The sequence below is a fragment of the Plectropomus leopardus genome, chromosome 12 (genome assembly GCF_026936395.1).
Source record: "Plectropomus leopardus strain MGB_pleo_1.0 chromosome 12, ASM2693639v1, whole genome shotgun sequence".
Classification (NCBI taxonomy): domain Eukaryota; kingdom Metazoa; phylum Chordata; class Actinopteri; order Perciformes; family Serranidae; genus Plectropomus; species Plectropomus leopardus.
The window spans coordinates 19,480,156-19,496,601 of NC_142187.1; the positions used below are offsets into that span (position 1 = coordinate 19,480,156).

General features: G+C 38.3%; 5 protein-coding genes across 10 annotated transcripts in view; 4 read left to right on the top strand and 1 right to left on the bottom strand.

The window, feature by feature from the left end:
• The window catches only part of kcnab1b (potassium voltage-gated channel subfamily A regulatory beta subunit 1b), a 58,091-nt gene extending 51,742 nt beyond the window's left edge, over window positions 1–6,349 (bottom strand). For 4 of the 6 annotated variants that reach the window (XM_042498077.2, XM_088085407.1, XM_042498076.2 and 1 more), the window contains exons 1-2: window positions 6,214–6,349; window positions 1,731–1,914 (exon numbers count right to left, since the gene is read on the bottom strand). The gene's annotated coding sequence lies outside the window, so the exon portion shown is untranslated. Of the gene's footprint in view, window positions 1–1,730; window positions 1,915–6,213 lie in introns of those variants that run through there. The other 2 variants (XM_088085408.1, XM_088085409.1) reach the window with 2 other exon arrangements.
• A 1,115-nt stretch (window positions 6,350–7,464) lies between these two features.
• LOC148188088 (complement C1q-like protein 2) lies at window positions 7,465–9,376 on the top strand. Its single transcript, XM_088085616.1, has 3 exons — window positions 7,465–7,742; window positions 7,846–7,977; window positions 8,068–9,376. Exons 1-3 carry the CDS (start codon window positions 7,493–7,495, stop codon window positions 8,346–8,348), a joined length of 663 nt encoding a protein of 220 aa, XP_087941742.1. The 5' UTR covers window positions 7,465–7,492; the 3' UTR covers window positions 8,349–9,376.
• A 250-nt stretch (window positions 9,377–9,626) lies between these two features.
• LOC148188089 (cerebellin-1-like) lies at window positions 9,627–11,342 on the top strand. The gene is made up of 3 exons (XM_088085615.1): window positions 9,627–9,931; window positions 10,078–10,200; window positions 10,289–11,342. Exons 1-3 carry the CDS (start codon window positions 9,652–9,654, stop codon window positions 10,567–10,569), a joined length of 684 nt encoding a protein of 227 aa, XP_087941741.1. The 5' UTR covers window positions 9,627–9,651; the 3' UTR covers window positions 10,570–11,342.
• Window positions 11,343–12,296: 954 nt separating this feature from the next.
• Window positions 12,297–13,932, top strand: LOC148188090 (cerebellin-4-like). The gene is made up of 3 exons (XM_088085567.1): window positions 12,297–12,548; window positions 13,006–13,128; window positions 13,207–13,932. Exons 1-3 carry the CDS (start codon window positions 12,329–12,331, stop codon window positions 13,485–13,487), a joined length of 624 nt encoding a protein of 207 aa, XP_087941693.1. The 5' UTR covers window positions 12,297–12,328; the 3' UTR covers window positions 13,488–13,932.
• Window positions 13,933–14,344: 412 nt separating this feature from the next.
• LOC121951788 (cerebellin-4-like) lies at window positions 14,345–15,504 on the top strand. The gene is made up of 3 exons (XM_042498260.2): window positions 14,345–14,610; window positions 14,743–14,865; window positions 14,980–15,504. The coding sequence occupies exons 1-3, from the start codon at window positions 14,367–14,369 to the stop codon at window positions 15,258–15,260; spliced, it is 648 nt and encodes a 215-aa protein (XP_042354194.2). The 5' UTR covers window positions 14,345–14,366; the 3' UTR covers window positions 15,261–15,504.
• The last annotated feature ends 942 nt before the right edge of the window (window positions 15,505–16,446 follow it).

Here is a 16,446-nt window from a genome sequence, read left to right on the forward strand (position 1 = left end):
CAGGCTCATTTGGTCTGGTATGATCACTAACTTAAGGTGGCACTACTTCAGAAAATATTGGTGTAATTGACATTATTTGATTATTTCACCAGTTGTATAACTCTACAAAGGCTGCCCCCTGAAAGCTGAAGAGTGTAATCATCAGTTGGAGACCCTTCAGTGGACTGAAATTCCTTCAGGTCGAGCAGATGTTTTTTCTCTTGGTTAGTTAATCGGTGTCTCCTGTATAGGCAGCTGCAGGCCAAGACCTTGGGTGAGTGCTTAGAAGTGGTGAATTTATAGCTCACTGCTACATCATAGGATATCTGGCTAGGCATGTCAATGATTGACCACTTATATGTTAACCACTAAGAATATTTCTGACTGGTTATACATGTCGGCCTATAAGTTAATTTTGCTACTCTTCAGTTACTGCACAGTGACAGACAGCCGGCTAGACACACTAATATGTTTCACTGCATCCACTTTACCTAGTGTTTGTTGTGATAATATTTACTGTATGATTTTGTTTTGTTAATTCTTGATTTTCATTTTTTGTTATTTATGTGGAACTGTTGATGTTCAGATTTTCTTTTCCATGACAATAAAGCAAGATCAAATCAAATATACAGAAACATGGTGCTCAGTGCCCTCCTTTCAGTCTCCACTGATTAGTTAGCCTCGGCCGCTCTGCACTGCACATTAACCAGGTCAGGTGGGATCTAGAGGTGCCACTTATTCAGCAACTACTTCTAATAATGCAGTACTGATCCAATAGCATTGCTTTGGCAAAAACTGCACCCATCATGCGGTCTCCCCAAGCAGCAACCTTTGATGCTGAAATATGAAGCCAATGTGCATGTGCCAAAAACTGCAGTTCACTTACTTGCCCTCTTAAAGCTGGCTCCAAAACAAAGTCAGTCCTAGTAGATGTCCATGTTAAAAGCAGAAATAAACATTTTTATGATGGTAACGATGATTGGTGTTTTTTTTTTAATTACTTACCTATATACATTTAATTAAAAGTTGCATATTTAAGGGATTGCCTGAGTGACATGATGTCTGCAAAGCATCAGTGGCTGAGTCACATCCTCCCCTTGATAAATTTTAATTAACAAGCACTATAGTCTTTTTGTTTGTTTTTTTTACTCTGAAAAAATACTGAACTGAAGATTCATGTGAAACGTTAGATTGTTATATATGAAACCTTGCAGTTCACTCAGTTTGTGGAAGTAAGGTCAGTCAAATTAAAAGCTACATGATAAGTCACACAGGACAGAGGAGAAATCTGCAGTCATGACAGTTATTGGAAAGTTTGTCAAAGGAAATTTGAATAGCCAGCTTCACAAATTATTAAGGTGTCCAGTTTGTGGCAAAAACTAAATAATCTCAGTATTTCACAGCTTCACATGTCATGTCTTTATATTCTGCACCAAGTTATGGAGTTGTATTGATAAGGATCGGCTGTTGATACCAATAAGCAGTATCGGTATTAATAAAATCCAAACATACCCATCCATAATGGCAACTACCGAAATGCCAGTGACTTTAAAAGGACAATCCTCAAACCAATGGATAATGCCATGGTTTACGCCAAGCTCGCCCCAGTCAATATCGGCTAAATATTGAGCCGCTAACCCCCATTAGCATTAACTTCACTGTTAGCTCTGTTAGCAGTGTTTGCTAGTTGTGCTAACTTAGTCAACAATGATAAAGAGGTTTTGCGGGTTATAATTGAGCTGCTTACTCACCGGGGACACCTGGGGAGAGACTGGAGGCTGGCCACCATGTTTCCACAGCAGTGTCCTCCCTCCACCAGGATCGTTTCCAGCGGTTAATCGATAAGGAGCGATGCTGCCAGCTGTTAGCTTCCACCTGACTGCAGAGCAGCCAGGGCTAACATACCAGCGGCCTCTGGAGGCTGTGCAGCAAAGCCTACAGAAAATAAAATAAAAGTCAGGACACATAACAAAATATTCAAATTTGCATTTAAAATCACAATAATATTGTTTCATGACTTAGGTATCGTGATAATATTTGGGGCCTCTGGTGATTGTACCCCCAGTATGGTTATTTTTATTTAAAGTTAATATTAGATAATTCAAAATTAACTAGGTTTGAATGGCCAAAATCTGGTTCAGGGACTGAGGTAATATAGCAGAAACCACAAATTAAAAGCCAAATGTATATGATAAAAATATTATGGATCTATCATCTAATTTTTGTGGGCTTTTATACCTCTTTGTGGTGGCACAGTGGAGTTTGCATCCCAGCATAGGTTTTGTCCTGGTCTGGTTCTCCAGATTAAACATTATTTGTTCCACAATTACATTAAGTTTTAGTACGCCACAGCCAACACTTCTGACTTTCCAAAAAGGCCTCATAGATCTGCAAGTGTAATCTTTTTTGAAGGATGAAATCTAGGCTTTCTATTATCTGCCAGACAGATCTTTCATTAACAGATTATGTCCCGCATTGCTATCACTTATTTTCTGCTGGTGTTTTCATGTAAATCTTTATTTGTTACTTAATTTTTTTTAATTTTTATTTTAAAAATATATCATTTTATTGTCTTTGTAAAGAGCTTTCTAAAAGCAGGTTTCATAGCTCAACAGTACAATATTGAAAAACATACAGCAATTTTGAATCGTTTGATGGTGAGAGAGTGGAACAGATCATTTAAAGTGATCCTAAAAATGAAATATATTAGTATAAAGAGCATGTACATACAGAATATCTTACTTCTAAAGTATCATACCCGGCACTCTTCTCTCTTGGTACGTTGTATTAGCCTGCCCTCGTGTGCACAGAGACGATACAGCAGCCAGATTCAGTTTTACTCATACAGTATCATGTCAGATGAGTCCCAGTGACTTACATTTGTACATTTTGTACTTTACTCATCCATGCAGAAACAGTCATGAAGCTGTAAATGGATACACGAACAAACACATGCACACACCAACAGAAACACACATCAGTCATTCACAGGCCCGTGTGAGTGTTGGAGCATATGGGCTGAAAATGGAGATAAGATGTTGAATGGATGTGTGGGAGCTGCAAACACCTCTGTGTGTCTGCTGTGTCCTCCCACTCAGTGTACAGTGTGAGGGGCAGACGAAAAGCATTTAGTCTATTTCAGTATGTGGAAATGTGAGGTCTTTTCTTCACTTTTCCCTCCAAGACCATAGTGACTCATCCTCACTTGTGCACAATATGACTCCAGCAAGCAGCATCAGACCCTAAAACTGGAGGGCCACTGCAGTCAATTACATGCAAATGCCTTTACTTCCTCTCAAAGATCAGGATTGTGATTATGTGCTGGCGTACTTTCCTCCCATTCTCTAATTTTGCTTACTGTTAAGTGCTTTGCTCAGCCCTGTCTTGAAGCTATCGTAAATACCACCAAAATCTGATTTCCAGAGTATCCAGTGCTTTGTAATGGTTTTATTTATCTTTATATTTCTATGTATCGTTAGGTTTTCAATTTTAGCACTTGCATGTAAAGCACTTGAGCTGCATTTTATGTATGAGAGGTGCTTTACAAATTAACATTATTATTATATTATTATTAAAGAAGTTAAACTGCAACACAAAAAGAGGCAAAACAACTATAGATTGTGTATCTTGCTCCCATGTAAGTGAGGGAACTTTTGCATGCCTTGGGGCTTGATAATCTGCCCCAGACATTCAGGAGGTTTTTCCTGGGAGCCAAATTATCAGCAGAGGTCTCCTCTCCAAAACAAACCAACACAGTGATTGAAGCTGGTAAAAACACTGAATAAAGCAGCTTCACACCATGAATCAGTATCTTTCCAACACTGCTTGTCACAGAGGGGCTGCTAACTATGGTGGCTAACACAAAAACGCAAATGGCCTTATCCAGTGATAGTCTTTGGTTTGTAGAAACATGGTGATCCAACATGTTGGTCTCTGGACGAGAACCCACTTCCTATAAACAACTCATTCTTTGGTAACGAAAATACGTCTACTATTTTCAGGTGATTACACAAAAGAAAACATAATTAACACAGATATTATAACATACACATTATAATAATTTCCTGACAATATATCCCCATAAACCTTAGACACTGAAACCCTTTTTAAAATATCAAAAACAAATTGATTTTACACTTTTAATTCCACATTAGTTGAAATATTATTTGGTGATACTTCAAACACATCAATTGTCCATATGTCGTAGGATTGAGTAGGTTTATTGTGGTATGCATGTTGTCACCTCAGATTTCTTCCTGAAATGTACATCCCATTTTTTTAAATCTTTCTCAGTTTTTCCTGTCTGCCCTCCTGTGGACAGACAGCATGCAGCAGCTGAATACAACAAAACATTTGTTTTTATGGCCGCATATTAAGCTTGAGGAATCTAAAGTCTTATTATGTTACATTTAAAAATTCCTAATTTTGACCAGAAAAGAAACAGATGCTTTTTTTCAGTGTCACATGTGCACACACAAGCATCCACACACACACACACACATACACACACACACACACACACACACACACACACACACACACACACACACACACACACACACACACACACACACACACACACACACACACACACACGCTGTACGTGTACAGGCTATGGGCTGAAAATGGAGATAAGATGTTGGATGGATGTGTGGGAGCTGAGAGCACCTCTGTGTGTCTGCTGTGTCCTCCCACTCAGTGTGAGAAACAGAGCATTTATTCTATTTCAGTCCGTGGATATGTGAGGTCTTTTCTTCACTGTTCCCTCCAAGACCATCGTGACTCATCCACACTTGTGCACAATCTCACTACTGCCAGCAGCAACACTGCTGGAAAAATCCGACCCTCAAAGTGGAAGGCCACTGCAGTCAGCCGCATGCAAATAAGCCTACGTTTTCTTTGCTTCAAAGACTGACAACTGTCACAGTTTAGTGTTTGGTTGTAAATGTGTCTGTATCATGCACATGTCTTATCTTTGTGTCCACTTATATTGTTTTTATCTTGTTTTTCTGTTCTTCCGTATCTTAGGGCTACCATAAAGTGCCACAATCAAAGTTATAAAAAAAATGCTGAAGTTCAGAAAACAAAAACTTCCTGTTCATTTTGTAACTCTAAGTGATGCGTGGGTAGATAAGTTATGTTTGTTATGTTCATTTTCCTGGGATCATTTTTTTCAAATTTGGTTAATCAGAACCATAAATTTAGGTATAACAGTTAGTACCACAGTTCAAGTGTCCGACTAAGATGTCTGCAGCAAGCAAAAAGCATTAACCCTTTGAAACCTGGACAAATTGGCTTGATCTCTTGAAAAAAAAAAAAGATAATTATAATAATGATGAGCAACCAAACAAGAAATCACCCCAAAATTAGAATGAGATTAGTAAAAAAAACAATTAAGTACAAGAAAATTACCCCCAAAAGAGAAAAAGACAGTAAAACACAAAAACAAGGCAAAAAAGACAAAAAAAAACGCCTTGCCTTTTTCAGAATAACGGCACACTGAACTGGAATTACACACAAGCGCTTGAAAGTTGCACCAAAAAGGTCCCTCCTGCCAAATCCTCTCAAGATGCACTAAACAAAAAGGAAACCAAAGCTACAACAAAACTCATCCAACCAAAACGCTTTCCACTAGAACTGATAGACTTAAAACAGCAGCACTCAACAACTAAAGTAAACTAACTCACTGTCGTATAACTGCCCACTTGCAAACAAAAATTTGGTTCCGGATCATTCTAAGACATTGCTGAATCATTTACACCATGCCATAATCAAGAAAAAACTCCTGCACACTTTCAAACAATGCACAAAACGTTGCATGTTCACGACATTAGCCGTGACAAAAGAATTAACCTCACCCACAAAACCCAAACTATTATGAAAAGACTAAAATAATTGTGGCTAAAACATCACAGTAGCCACGTCCCTCTAACTGCCTAACTGCAAATGTACAACTGAAACAACTGGCAACAAACTCCAGCTTCACAATTGCTCCAACCACTTTCATCAGCAATCTGACAAAGCCCTCCCAACAACACCCGGGAGGGATCAGGCCTAACAGTGACAGAACAACAGTAATTTACTAACCCTGTATACCCGGATCACAGATCTCCACCAAAAATCACCATTATGCACAGCTCAGCAACACAAAACACACCGCTTAGAACAAACCAGCAACTTGTAAACTAGTACAACAGCTTCATTTCATCCAACACAGCAACATGGTGTACTTACCAAACTCATCCATGACCCCCAAACCAACAGGATAAAAGAGCTGCAACAGCAACCATAGTGGAGCACAGATCCAAAACCAGCACGCAGCTGGACCAAATCACTTCATCAGTGTGTGCAATCGACCGAGTGCTTGTTGCTACCCAGGGCATAAACAAACTTACCAACAAAATAACCTCATTGATAGGCCCTCATTTGTCACCTGACATAGCAACACAAACCGAACCAGGCCAAATCACCACAAAGCCTTGACTTCATTTTACCAACATGGTGAATTTGACGGCAGCAAGCCCCAACTTATTACAGCCCGGCACAGGGGCTGTGACAAAAAGGCAGACCATACAAGTACACAAAAAGATAAGCGAGCATGTTTATTTACAAATAAAATCAAATCAAAATAAATGACAAATGTTGGGCCGTCAATAGCATCTGGGTCAGTGTACTTTTTGGTTTTTAGATTTTCCTTTCAGAAACAGAAATGAGAAAACAAAAACATGCAGATATTTGATTTTCATTTCAAAATCTTAAAAGGAAAAGGGAAAAAAAAACATGTTATTATTGGTTTTCAGAGTAGGAAATGGAGCAACAGAGTAGAAATGCCACTTATTGTAAATACATTACAATATACCCAAAAAACAAAGACAAAAAAACCCTTTTTTTATTTTCTGAAACCATGAGTTGTCCATGTAAAAAACAAAATAAATAGAATAAAATGAACCAATAGAACTTCATGACATGTGACAAATGCACAGAGATTTCTGTAGATGACAACACCTTGTTTTGACAAATCTAAAATGATATCCGAATATGATTCCAAAGCCATTACAGGGCTAGTTATAGCGGATTCTACCAATAAGTTTAGTTGTTACTCTTCACTTCTTTCACTATCCAGAAAAGTAACAAAAAAAGTAGTTTGACAACATGCAGTGTAGGGATTACATATCTGGGAACATCTCAGGATGCCCTACAAAGAGCTGGGAAATGTTTCTGTGGAGAAAGATGTCTGAAATACCTTGCTCAGCCTGATGCTCTCACGACTCAACTCAGGATAAGTAGATGAATGAGTATATGGATGAACATCTATGTTGACTAAGACTGATAAAACAACAATTAAAGACACCTTTGGCCAGTTAATTACTTATCATTGATAAGAGTTTGAGAATTTGTTCTGGAGCAGAAGAAAACACCCTTTGCTTTTCTGGTAAATTCAAGGGTATTTCCTTCTTTGTTTGGTATATAAAGCATAGTGGGGGGAGCTGATTAAGACAAACAGAAGCAAAAGATGAAGACCTCCGTGGCTGCGTTGACTCTGTCCCTCTTCTACCTTTGTGTGGCTGAGGTGCAGCAGCTGGATCACCAAGCAAGAGAGGGCACTAGCACTGAGATGCCCGACATCATGCCAGCTTGTCCCAGTGCAGGTGATGGAACAGGAAGCCAGACAAATTATTGTCAACTTGTTATTTTGAAAGAACTGGAGGCCAAACTGAAAAACACTGAGAAACAATTAGAGGATCTGAGAGGAGAGGTCAGAGGTAAGAACATACAGTACCTAAACTATAGGTTTTAATTTTGTCTTTGTATCATCATTGTTTGGTTTCATTCTAAACAAAATAAACATTATTACTCCTCATGCAGCATATAAGGGTGCAAGAGTGGCATTTGGAGCATCTATTGGGAATGTTGGAAATATTGGACCCTTTAACGCTGAGATCACGCTGACTTACAACAATGTGTATGCAAACACAGGCGCATACAACCCTGCAACAGGTAAACGTAAACCATAACTAAATACTGACATTGACCGTAGATAAAATGTAAAACAGGACAGATGTAACTCCCTCTGTTGATCATTTCCAGGTATTTTCACTGCTCCAGTCAGAGGAATCTATTACTTCAGCTTCTCAGGACATAACATATCATCTAGACCAATGGGGCTGCGACTGATGAAGAATGGAGCGCAGATGGTTACTGTGTACAACCATCCAGCTGGAAACCGCCATGAGACAGCAACCAATGGCATGACTCTACAGCTTGAAGCGGGAGACCAGGTGTACATGAGACTCCGGTCAAACACCTGGATTTTTGATAATGGGAATAACCACAGCACCTTCATTGGACATTTGTTATTCTCTCTGTAAGTAAAAGAGGAGTGCAGTTGTTGCTTTTTAACCAGATGAAGGTGCCATCCTTTTTCATTTTTTGCTCTGGTGTGGTCTTTAACCTCTCAAGAGATAAAGATCTGAATCTTTAGCAGCTACATGGTCTTGAATGTGTTTGCCAGCCACCCTTCAGGTTAAATTTCTCTAGCCTTTTGGTGCTGGGCAGATAGTGTATAATTGGTTTACGGACCTTTACTGCTTGAAAATAGTTGCCTGCAAGTGCTGATGATTGCAATTTCAATGACTGTAAATATTCTAAAAAAATAGGTTAAACAAGAATTGTTTTCATGATTGTGTACATTAAGAATTGTATTTTCAGTTAACTGTATGTTCAGTTATTCAGTTATTGAAATTATGTTTACTTCTGTAAGGTGTTTTTTTTTTACTTTGATAACAGCCTGAAAATGTGTTTCCATTATTGAAAAAAAAAGACATTTCTGTTTAATTTCATGTGAGCTAAAATCATACAATAATTAAAATTCAATAATTAAAATTCAAAAGTAAAACCCCAGTATGCATTTGTGCATTGCCATTTATTTATTCTTTAATAATTAGTTTGGCATTTTAAGAAATGCTCTTTTTATCATTCTTAATTAGGTGGCAAGATTGTGTGCTGAGTACAGATGTGGAGCCAGAAGTAATTAGCTTAGCTTAAACATTGAAAAAAAGGGGAAACAGTTGGCTTGGCTCTGTCCAGTATCAAAAAACATGAACAAGTACAAGTACAAGGTATACTTACAGCACTAAACTGCTTGTACTGAGATCAAACTGACCTACAAAGGAGACACGGCCTGTTAATTATTGAGCTTTATGGACGCTAATAGAATTATCCCTAAGACTGACTCAAACAAAACAATGCCTGTATTCATTATAATGAAGTCACCCAGTGCAACAGTGTGGCACATTGATACATTAGTAATACTTTTTGGACAACATGGACGTCTGTTGGACAAAAGAACAAAATAAATCAGGATTTGGCTGCAAAGACAATAGCTGTCCGTAGCATCAATACTTTGCTGATGTCATGAATTGTGGCAATAACAAATCTATAGAGATATCCAGCCGGCCTTGTCTTTTAAATGAAGAAAAAAGAAGGTTGTAAATACAAATCAATGGTGCTGTTGACAAAGGATGATAAAACAATAATCAAAGACATACCAGCTACTTACTTATCATTTTCTTGATAAGAATTTTTTTTTTTTTTGTTGCATCGGAGAAGATAAAAACAGCCAGTTTTCTGGTAAATTCAGGGGTATTTTCTTCTTCGTCTGGTATATAAAGCATGGTGGGGAGAGCTGATCAAGACAAACAGAAGAAAAAGATGAAGACCTCCGTGGTTGCGTTGACTCTGTCCCTCTTCTACCTTTGTGTGGCTGAGGTGCAGCAGCTGGATCTCCAAGCAGGAGAGGAAAGGAACACAGATATTCTCAACACCGAGCCAACCTGTCCCTGTGCTGGTGACGTGAAAAACAATTGCCAACTTGTTGTAATTTTGAGAGAACTGGAGGCCAAACTGAAAAACACTGAAAAACAATTGGAGGATCTGAGGAGAGAAGTCCGAGGTAAGAACATACAGTAACTAAACTGTGGGCTTGAATTCTGTTTTAGTAAGTTTGTGCCATCATTGTTTTCAGTTTGATTCAGGTTTAGTTGTCTTTAAACAAAATAAATATTATAGTAACTCCTTGATTTTACGTAACCTCTCAAGGTCAGCGGGTGGCATTTGGAGCAACTATCGGCAACGATGGAAATACTGGACCCTTTAACACTGACATCATACTTGCATACAAGAAGGTGTACTCAAACACAGGCGCATACAACCCTGCCACAGGTAAACTTATCATAACTTAATACTGTCTTTGACTGTGGATACAGTGGAAAGCACAACCAATGTAACTCCCTCTCTTGATCATCTCTAGGTATGTTCACTGCTCCAGTCAGAGGAATCTATTACTTCAGCTTCTCAGGACATAATCTATCAACCAGAAGGATGACGCTGCATCTGATGAAGAATGGAGTGCACACAGTTTCAGTGTACAACCATCCATCTGGAAGCCGCCATGAGACAGCATCCAATTGCATGACTCTACAGCTTGAAGTGGGAGATCAGGTGTACATGAGACTTGGGCGAGACACCTGGATTTTTGATAATGGTAATAACCACAGCACCTTTATTGGGTATTTGTTATTCCCTCTGTAAGTGAAATTAAGTTCAAAATAAGCCAAAAATATATGTCAGACACAGGACTCAGTATGTTATTTTTGCACTTGGTAATATTTTATTAATGATTTGTCAATTCAAATTAATAGTTGGATATAATGTACAATTTTCAGGAGGGCAAAGACTCAAAATATTTTTTTTGTGTGTGTTTAAAGCTGCAGTCACTCTATTAGCCGTTTGCTGCTGGGCAGATTGTGTGGAGTGACTTTATCTTTTTTTTGTGATCAAATTTTTATAGCAATTATACTGTCCTGGGCTGTGTTCAGTCCCAACAAAACACAGCAAAACATTTAAACAGAAACCATTATGTGTTGTACATTCTGTTGTGTTACACAGATACACTGACTTTTAACATGGTGGTGTAATTCAGCAAGTTTTACTTTTTTTAGCATGAAAAACATGTTTTTGCATTTCCAAAGCAAGTATGAAATGCAAACAAAACTTGTAAGTATAATCAGTAAAGGTCTACAAGACGTTTATCTACTAACACGTCACTGCTGATTGGGTCAGACCCCTGACTTGCCTGCCAAACTGGAGAAAACATACCTCAAAGCCCGTTGCACACCATTACTCACCTTTTTAAGTACAAATGTGGTTCAATCCCGAGACCATAGCAAAACGGTGCAAAATGTTTTGACCTTGAACATGCCTCTGGTTGTCAGTTCAGTCTTTCTTGGATCCTTGTTTTGGTTGTGTGATTTTCTGTTTGCTGTTTCCACGCTCCAACTTGGAATAAAGAGTTATCTGTTTGAGTTCCAGTTGTCTGCTGTCTCCTGCATTTTGGTTCACCTGCTTTACATCTCCTGACATGAGCTAAAATCATCAAATAATTGAAATTCAAATGCAAATCCCTGTATGCATTTTAACTTATTTACTCTTGAATAATTAGTTTGACAAAAAAGCATAGAGGGAAAAAGTTAGCTTGGCTCTATGTGAGATCCAAAAATATTAATAAAATAAATGTACAAGAAGTAATAACAATACTTAACACCTTGTAAAACCACAAACTGTTATCTTATATTTCTGTTAAAGTACAATTAAGCCAACGATCAGCAGCCACAACACAGATCCATGACTTCTTAAACTAATGGGTCAGGGGCCTAAAGTGGAGGAATCCATGGCTTCTTCCCTACTTCCTACCACCTAGTTCAGACCTTACCCTTTTTAAAACTCAGCCTTTATTGTGATCTCAGCTTCGCACCTGTAAAGTTTAATGGCTATCTTGCCTTGTTTTGACACTATCATGTTGACAAAATCTGTCCACAGACATTCGAACAGCAGGCATTACTTAAAATAGCTTCTTTGGTATTTCTTGCCACAAAAGCTGCCTCCACAACCACATTCTGCCATGATGACACTTAGACACATAAGCTGGAAACAATACCTGTTAATTGTTCAGCTTTACAGATACTAGTAGGCTTGTTAGTGGGATTGACTCAAGTAAACCGCAATGTGGGTATTTGTTGGGATGAAGTTACCCAGTGCAACCGTGTAGCATATTGGGTTTATTGTTGAGCTTATTGTTTTGTAAATATAAATCTATAGTTTTGTTAGCCAAGGGTGAAAAAGCAATAACCAAAGACCCTCTATGCCAGCCAGATGTTATTCTTAATAACAATTTGTTTTTTCTGGTCCATCAGAGCAGAATGCTTTTCTGGTAAATTCAAGGGCATTTCCTTCTTCGTCTGGTATATAAAGCATAGTGGGAAGAGCTGATCAAGACAAAGAGAAGCAAAAGATGAAGACCTTCGTGGCTGTGTTGTTTCTGTCCCTCCTCTATTTTTGTGTGGCTGAGGTGCAGCAGCTGGATCATGATATCATGCCAGCGTGCGTCTGCACTAGTGAAGGAGAAAGGAGCAAGAAAAACCATTGCCAACTTATTGTCATCTTGAGAGAACTGGAGGCCAAACTGAAAAACACTGAGAAACAGTTAGAGGATCTGAGAGGAGAGATCAGAGGTAAGAACATACAGTAACTGTCTTTATGTATGTATCACTGTCATCTCGGGGTTTAACGTTGGGCAAGCTGGTCTACAAACTTACTTGCCCAAAGTCAATTTCTGTTTTCCACCATACAACATGCTTGCAGCGTTATAGATGCAATAAACATTCCTGCATACTGACGATGGTTTGACAATCCCCATTCCTTCTCCCCAGAGATGATGACTGTGAGTGAGTGACTAACTGAGTGATTAAGTTAGCTATAGCGTATGCTATATATATATGTATAATTTTTTTACCACTTGCCTGATCGAGCAAATATGTTGCTAGATTTACTAGTCTGACATGATTTTTTTTTTGCCTTAGACAATCCTTATTGTTGAGCTCTGCATTGCTTTAAGGTTGTTTCAGGTTCAAGTGTCTTTTAGCAAAAGAACTTTATAATAACTCCTCAATTTATATGTAACCTCACAAGGTAAGCGGGTGGCATTTGGAGCATCTATCAGCAACGATGGAAATATTGGCCCCTTTAACGCTGAGATCACGCTGACTTACTACAATGTGTATGCAAACACAGGTTCATACAACCCTGCAACAGGTAAACTTTCCGTAACTAAATACTGTCTTAAACTGTGTGGAAAGCACAGGTGAAACTCCCTCTATTGATCATCTCCAGGTATTTTCACTGCTCCAGTCAGAGGGATCTATTATTTCAGCTTCTCAGGACATAATCTATCAACTAGAGCAATGTCGCTGCAACTGATGAAGAATGGAGTGCACATGGTTACTGTGGTCAACCATCCAGCTGGAAGCCGCCATGAGACAGCAACCAATGGCATGACTCTACAGCTTGAAGTGGGAGACCAGGTGTACATGAGACTTTGGCGAGACACCTGGATTTTTGATAATGGTAATAACCACAGCACCTTCATTGGGTATTTGTTATTCCCTCTGTAAGTGAAATAAAGTTCAAAATAAGCCAAAAAGAGACGTCAGCCACAGTTGTGGTAGTAATACAATACAAAATTTGGACTCATATTAAATTATCACTTGGTTAGGATGTACAATTTTTGGGAGGGCAATGACTCTAAATATCTTTTTTGTGTGTTTAAAGCTGCATTAATGAGGTTTTGTCCACTAACAGGCACCAGTCACTCTGTTAGCTGTTTGCTTCTGGGCTGATAGTGTGAAATGGCTTTGTCTTTGTTGTTGGAAGTGTTGATAGCTCAAGAAATTTGCATCAATATGATAATGAAAAATATTGCAGGTTCAGAGGAATCACTGTCATAATTGTAGATATTGAAAAACTGCATATTCATTGATATTATGTATATTATGTTTGCCTCATGAGGTTTTTTATTTGTATTTCTTTTATTTTTTAAAATAAAGCTACTTAATTCCAGCCTGAGAAAATGCTGTCATCATTACAAAAAATGCAAAGCACCACTTTATTTTCATTTGTCGCAGTCTGCTGTGTCCTGATGTCCTCAGACTTTAGGGAAGACTGGACTGAGTGTCTGTATAAGACTCATTTAAGTTACCTGTAGTGGTGTCTTTGTTTACACTTGGTCTGTATTTGTTGGATTGAAGTTAACCAGTGCAAAAGTGTGGGTCACTGAAGCGTTTTGTAAATACAGATCTGTGGTTTTGTTGGCCAAGGATGAAAAAAAAAACAATAACCAAAGACCCTCTAGGCCAGATGATATTCTTGATAATAATTTGTTTGTTCTGGTCCATCAGAGCAGAATGCTTTTCTGGTAAATTCAAGGGTATTTCCTCCCTGCTGGTATATAAAGCATAGTGGGGGGAGCTGATCAAGACAAACAGAGACAAAAGATGAAGACCTTCGAGGCTGCGTTGACTCTGTCCCTCTTCTACCTTTGTGTGGCTGAGATGCAGCAGCTGAATCGCCGAGCAGGAGAGGGCAATCGCACTGAGATGCCCGACATCATGCCAGCTTGTCCCTGTGCTTGTGACAGAGAAGAAAACTATTGCCAACTCTTTGTCATCTTGAGAGGACTGGAGGCAAAACTGCAAAACACTGAGAAACAATTAGAGGATCTGAGGAGAGAGGTCCAAGGTAAGAATATAGAGTGACTAAGCATAGGTTTTAATTTTGCCTTTGTGTCTGAGTATATCATCATCTTCAGTTTTGTTCAGATTTAAACAAAATAGAAATGAATAACTCTGCGTTTTCATGTAACCTCTGAAGTTAAGCAGGTGGCTTTTGGAGCATCTATCAGCAGTGGTGGAAATGTTGGACCTTTCAACACTGAGATCACACTGATTTATAAGAATGTGTACTCAAACACCGGCGCATACAACCCTGCAACAGGTAAACTTACCATAATGATGAGTACTTGTCGATAATTTGATTTATTTGGTAAATAAATACTGACAATGACTGTGGATAAAATGTAAAATATATTACTGCGTGGATCATCCTCAGGTATTTTCACTGCTCCGGTGAAAGGAATCTATTACTTCAGCTTCTCTGGACATAATCACTCATCTAGACCAATGGGGCTGCGACTGATGAGGAATGGAGCGCAGATGGTTACTGTGTTCAACCATCCAGCTGGAAACCGCCATGAGACAGCAACCAATGGCATGACTCTACAGCTTGAGGTGGGAGACCAGGTGTACATGAGACTGCGTCAAGACACCTGGATTTGTGATAATGATAATAACCACAGCACCTTCATTGGGTATTTGTTATTTCCCCAGTGAGTGAAAGTGTTAGATTTTAGTGCCGGGCAGAAAGTGTAAAATGGGTTTGTCAGATCTTAATTACTGGAAAATAGTTGCATATAGTTAATGACAGCAGCTCAGTCAATATGTAACCCTTTGATTATTTTGAAAAATGTTCAATTTTTCATTGATACTATGTTTTCCTATATAAAGTTTTTGAATAATAAAGCTACTCTGTTTCCAGCATATGAAAATACTGCCAAAATTGAAAAAAGAAATGCAATATTTTGTTTCCTTTTCCTTTTTTTGATACGATATTTAAAAAAACCCCAACATAATTGTCACTCAAATTCAAAACCCTACTTTACTGAACATATTAGCCACAAATTTGAAAATATATGTCCAAGACATTTATTGTTATTAGAGTAATAGTGGTTTGTTCTATAGAATACAATGGAAATGTTGATGCTAATAATTTTCAAGCACAAATTGGCGTCACTGAACTTCCGTACCTTTAGCATAATGTTAATTTATCTTAGTAAAGAAAAAAAAAACATGGTTCAAATCATTCTATGTTGGGTAGTTGCTTAAAATGATAATCACATTTTCATTTAAATAAATGGCTTTTAAGTCACTATCTGTCCACAAATTAGCTAGCACACAAAGATGAATGGCCCACTGATAAACATATTGCATTATTTATATATTTGCAGTTTTATGTACTGGGTTTCGGGAGCAATGCTTGCAGGAAACAATTGCTGTTTTAAGTTGCTGCTAATGCACTAACGTCATATAAGTGGTTTTGGAAGTCAGTAGAAATGGACAAATTCTGTCTTTTTTGTATAAGAGATCGGTAAAAGTCTTTGACTTCAACTTTTGAAAGTGCATAAGATTTCAACCAATTCCTTTAAAGTTGACAGAGTGGTAGGGTTGTGATGGCATGATGACACATGACCTCACATGTCCCTCCATATGTTCACCAGCAAAAACCTGTTTGCTTCACTTGGACCATGAGAAGTTATTATGGTGTGACTATTTAAGATAAGTACAAAAATGGCTGTATGTCAACTTTCTGTGAGGTAGCAAGCTTTTTGTCCCTGCACAACTTCTTACACTGTGCAGTTCTGTTATTGCAAAACTCACATACAGGATGTAAGATTAAAGAAAACTTTCTTACTTCCACTTTTTCTCACATTCTTGTTGCTGGGGTCAGATTGAATGTGCC

Coding starts and splice junctions, on each gene's coding strand:
- LOC148188090 (XM_088085567.1), top strand. CDS start 12,329: ATGAAGACCTTCGTGGCTGTGTTGTTTCTGTCCCTCCTCTATTTTTGT. Junction 12,549..13,005: donor TCTGAGAGGAGAGATCAGAG/GTAAGAACATAC, acceptor TAACCTCACAAG/GTAAGCGGGTGGCATTTGGA. Junction 13,129..13,206: donor TTCATACAACCCTGCAACAG/GTAAACTTTCCG, acceptor GATCATCTCCAG/GTATTTTCACTGCTCCAGTC.
- LOC148188089 (XM_088085615.1), top strand. CDS start 9,652: ATGGTGGGGAGAGCTGATCAAGACAAACAGAAGAAAAAGATGAAGACC. Junction 9,932..10,077: donor TCTGAGGAGAGAAGTCCGAG/GTAAGAACATAC, acceptor TAACCTCTCAAG/GTCAGCGGGTGGCATTTGGA. Junction 10,201..10,288: donor CGCATACAACCCTGCCACAG/GTAAACTTATCA, acceptor GATCATCTCTAG/GTATGTTCACTGCTCCAGTC.
- LOC121951788 (XM_042498260.2), top strand. CDS start 14,367: ATGAAGACCTTCGAGGCTGCGTTGACTCTGTCCCTCTTCTACCTTTGT. Junction 14,611..14,742: donor TCTGAGGAGAGAGGTCCAAG/GTAAGAATATAG, acceptor TAACCTCTGAAG/TTAAGCAGGTGGCTTTTGGA. Junction 14,866..14,979: donor CGCATACAACCCTGCAACAG/GTAAACTTACCA, acceptor GATCATCCTCAG/GTATTTTCACTGCTCCGGTG.
- LOC148188088 (XM_088085616.1), top strand. CDS start 7,493: ATGAAGACCTCCGTGGCTGCGTTGACTCTGTCCCTCTTCTACCTTTGT. Junction 7,743..7,845: donor TCTGAGAGGAGAGGTCAGAG/GTAAGAACATAC, acceptor CTCCTCATGCAG/CATATAAGGGTGCAAGAGTG. Junction 7,978..8,067: donor CGCATACAACCCTGCAACAG/GTAAACGTAAAC, acceptor GATCATTTCCAG/GTATTTTCACTGCTCCAGTC.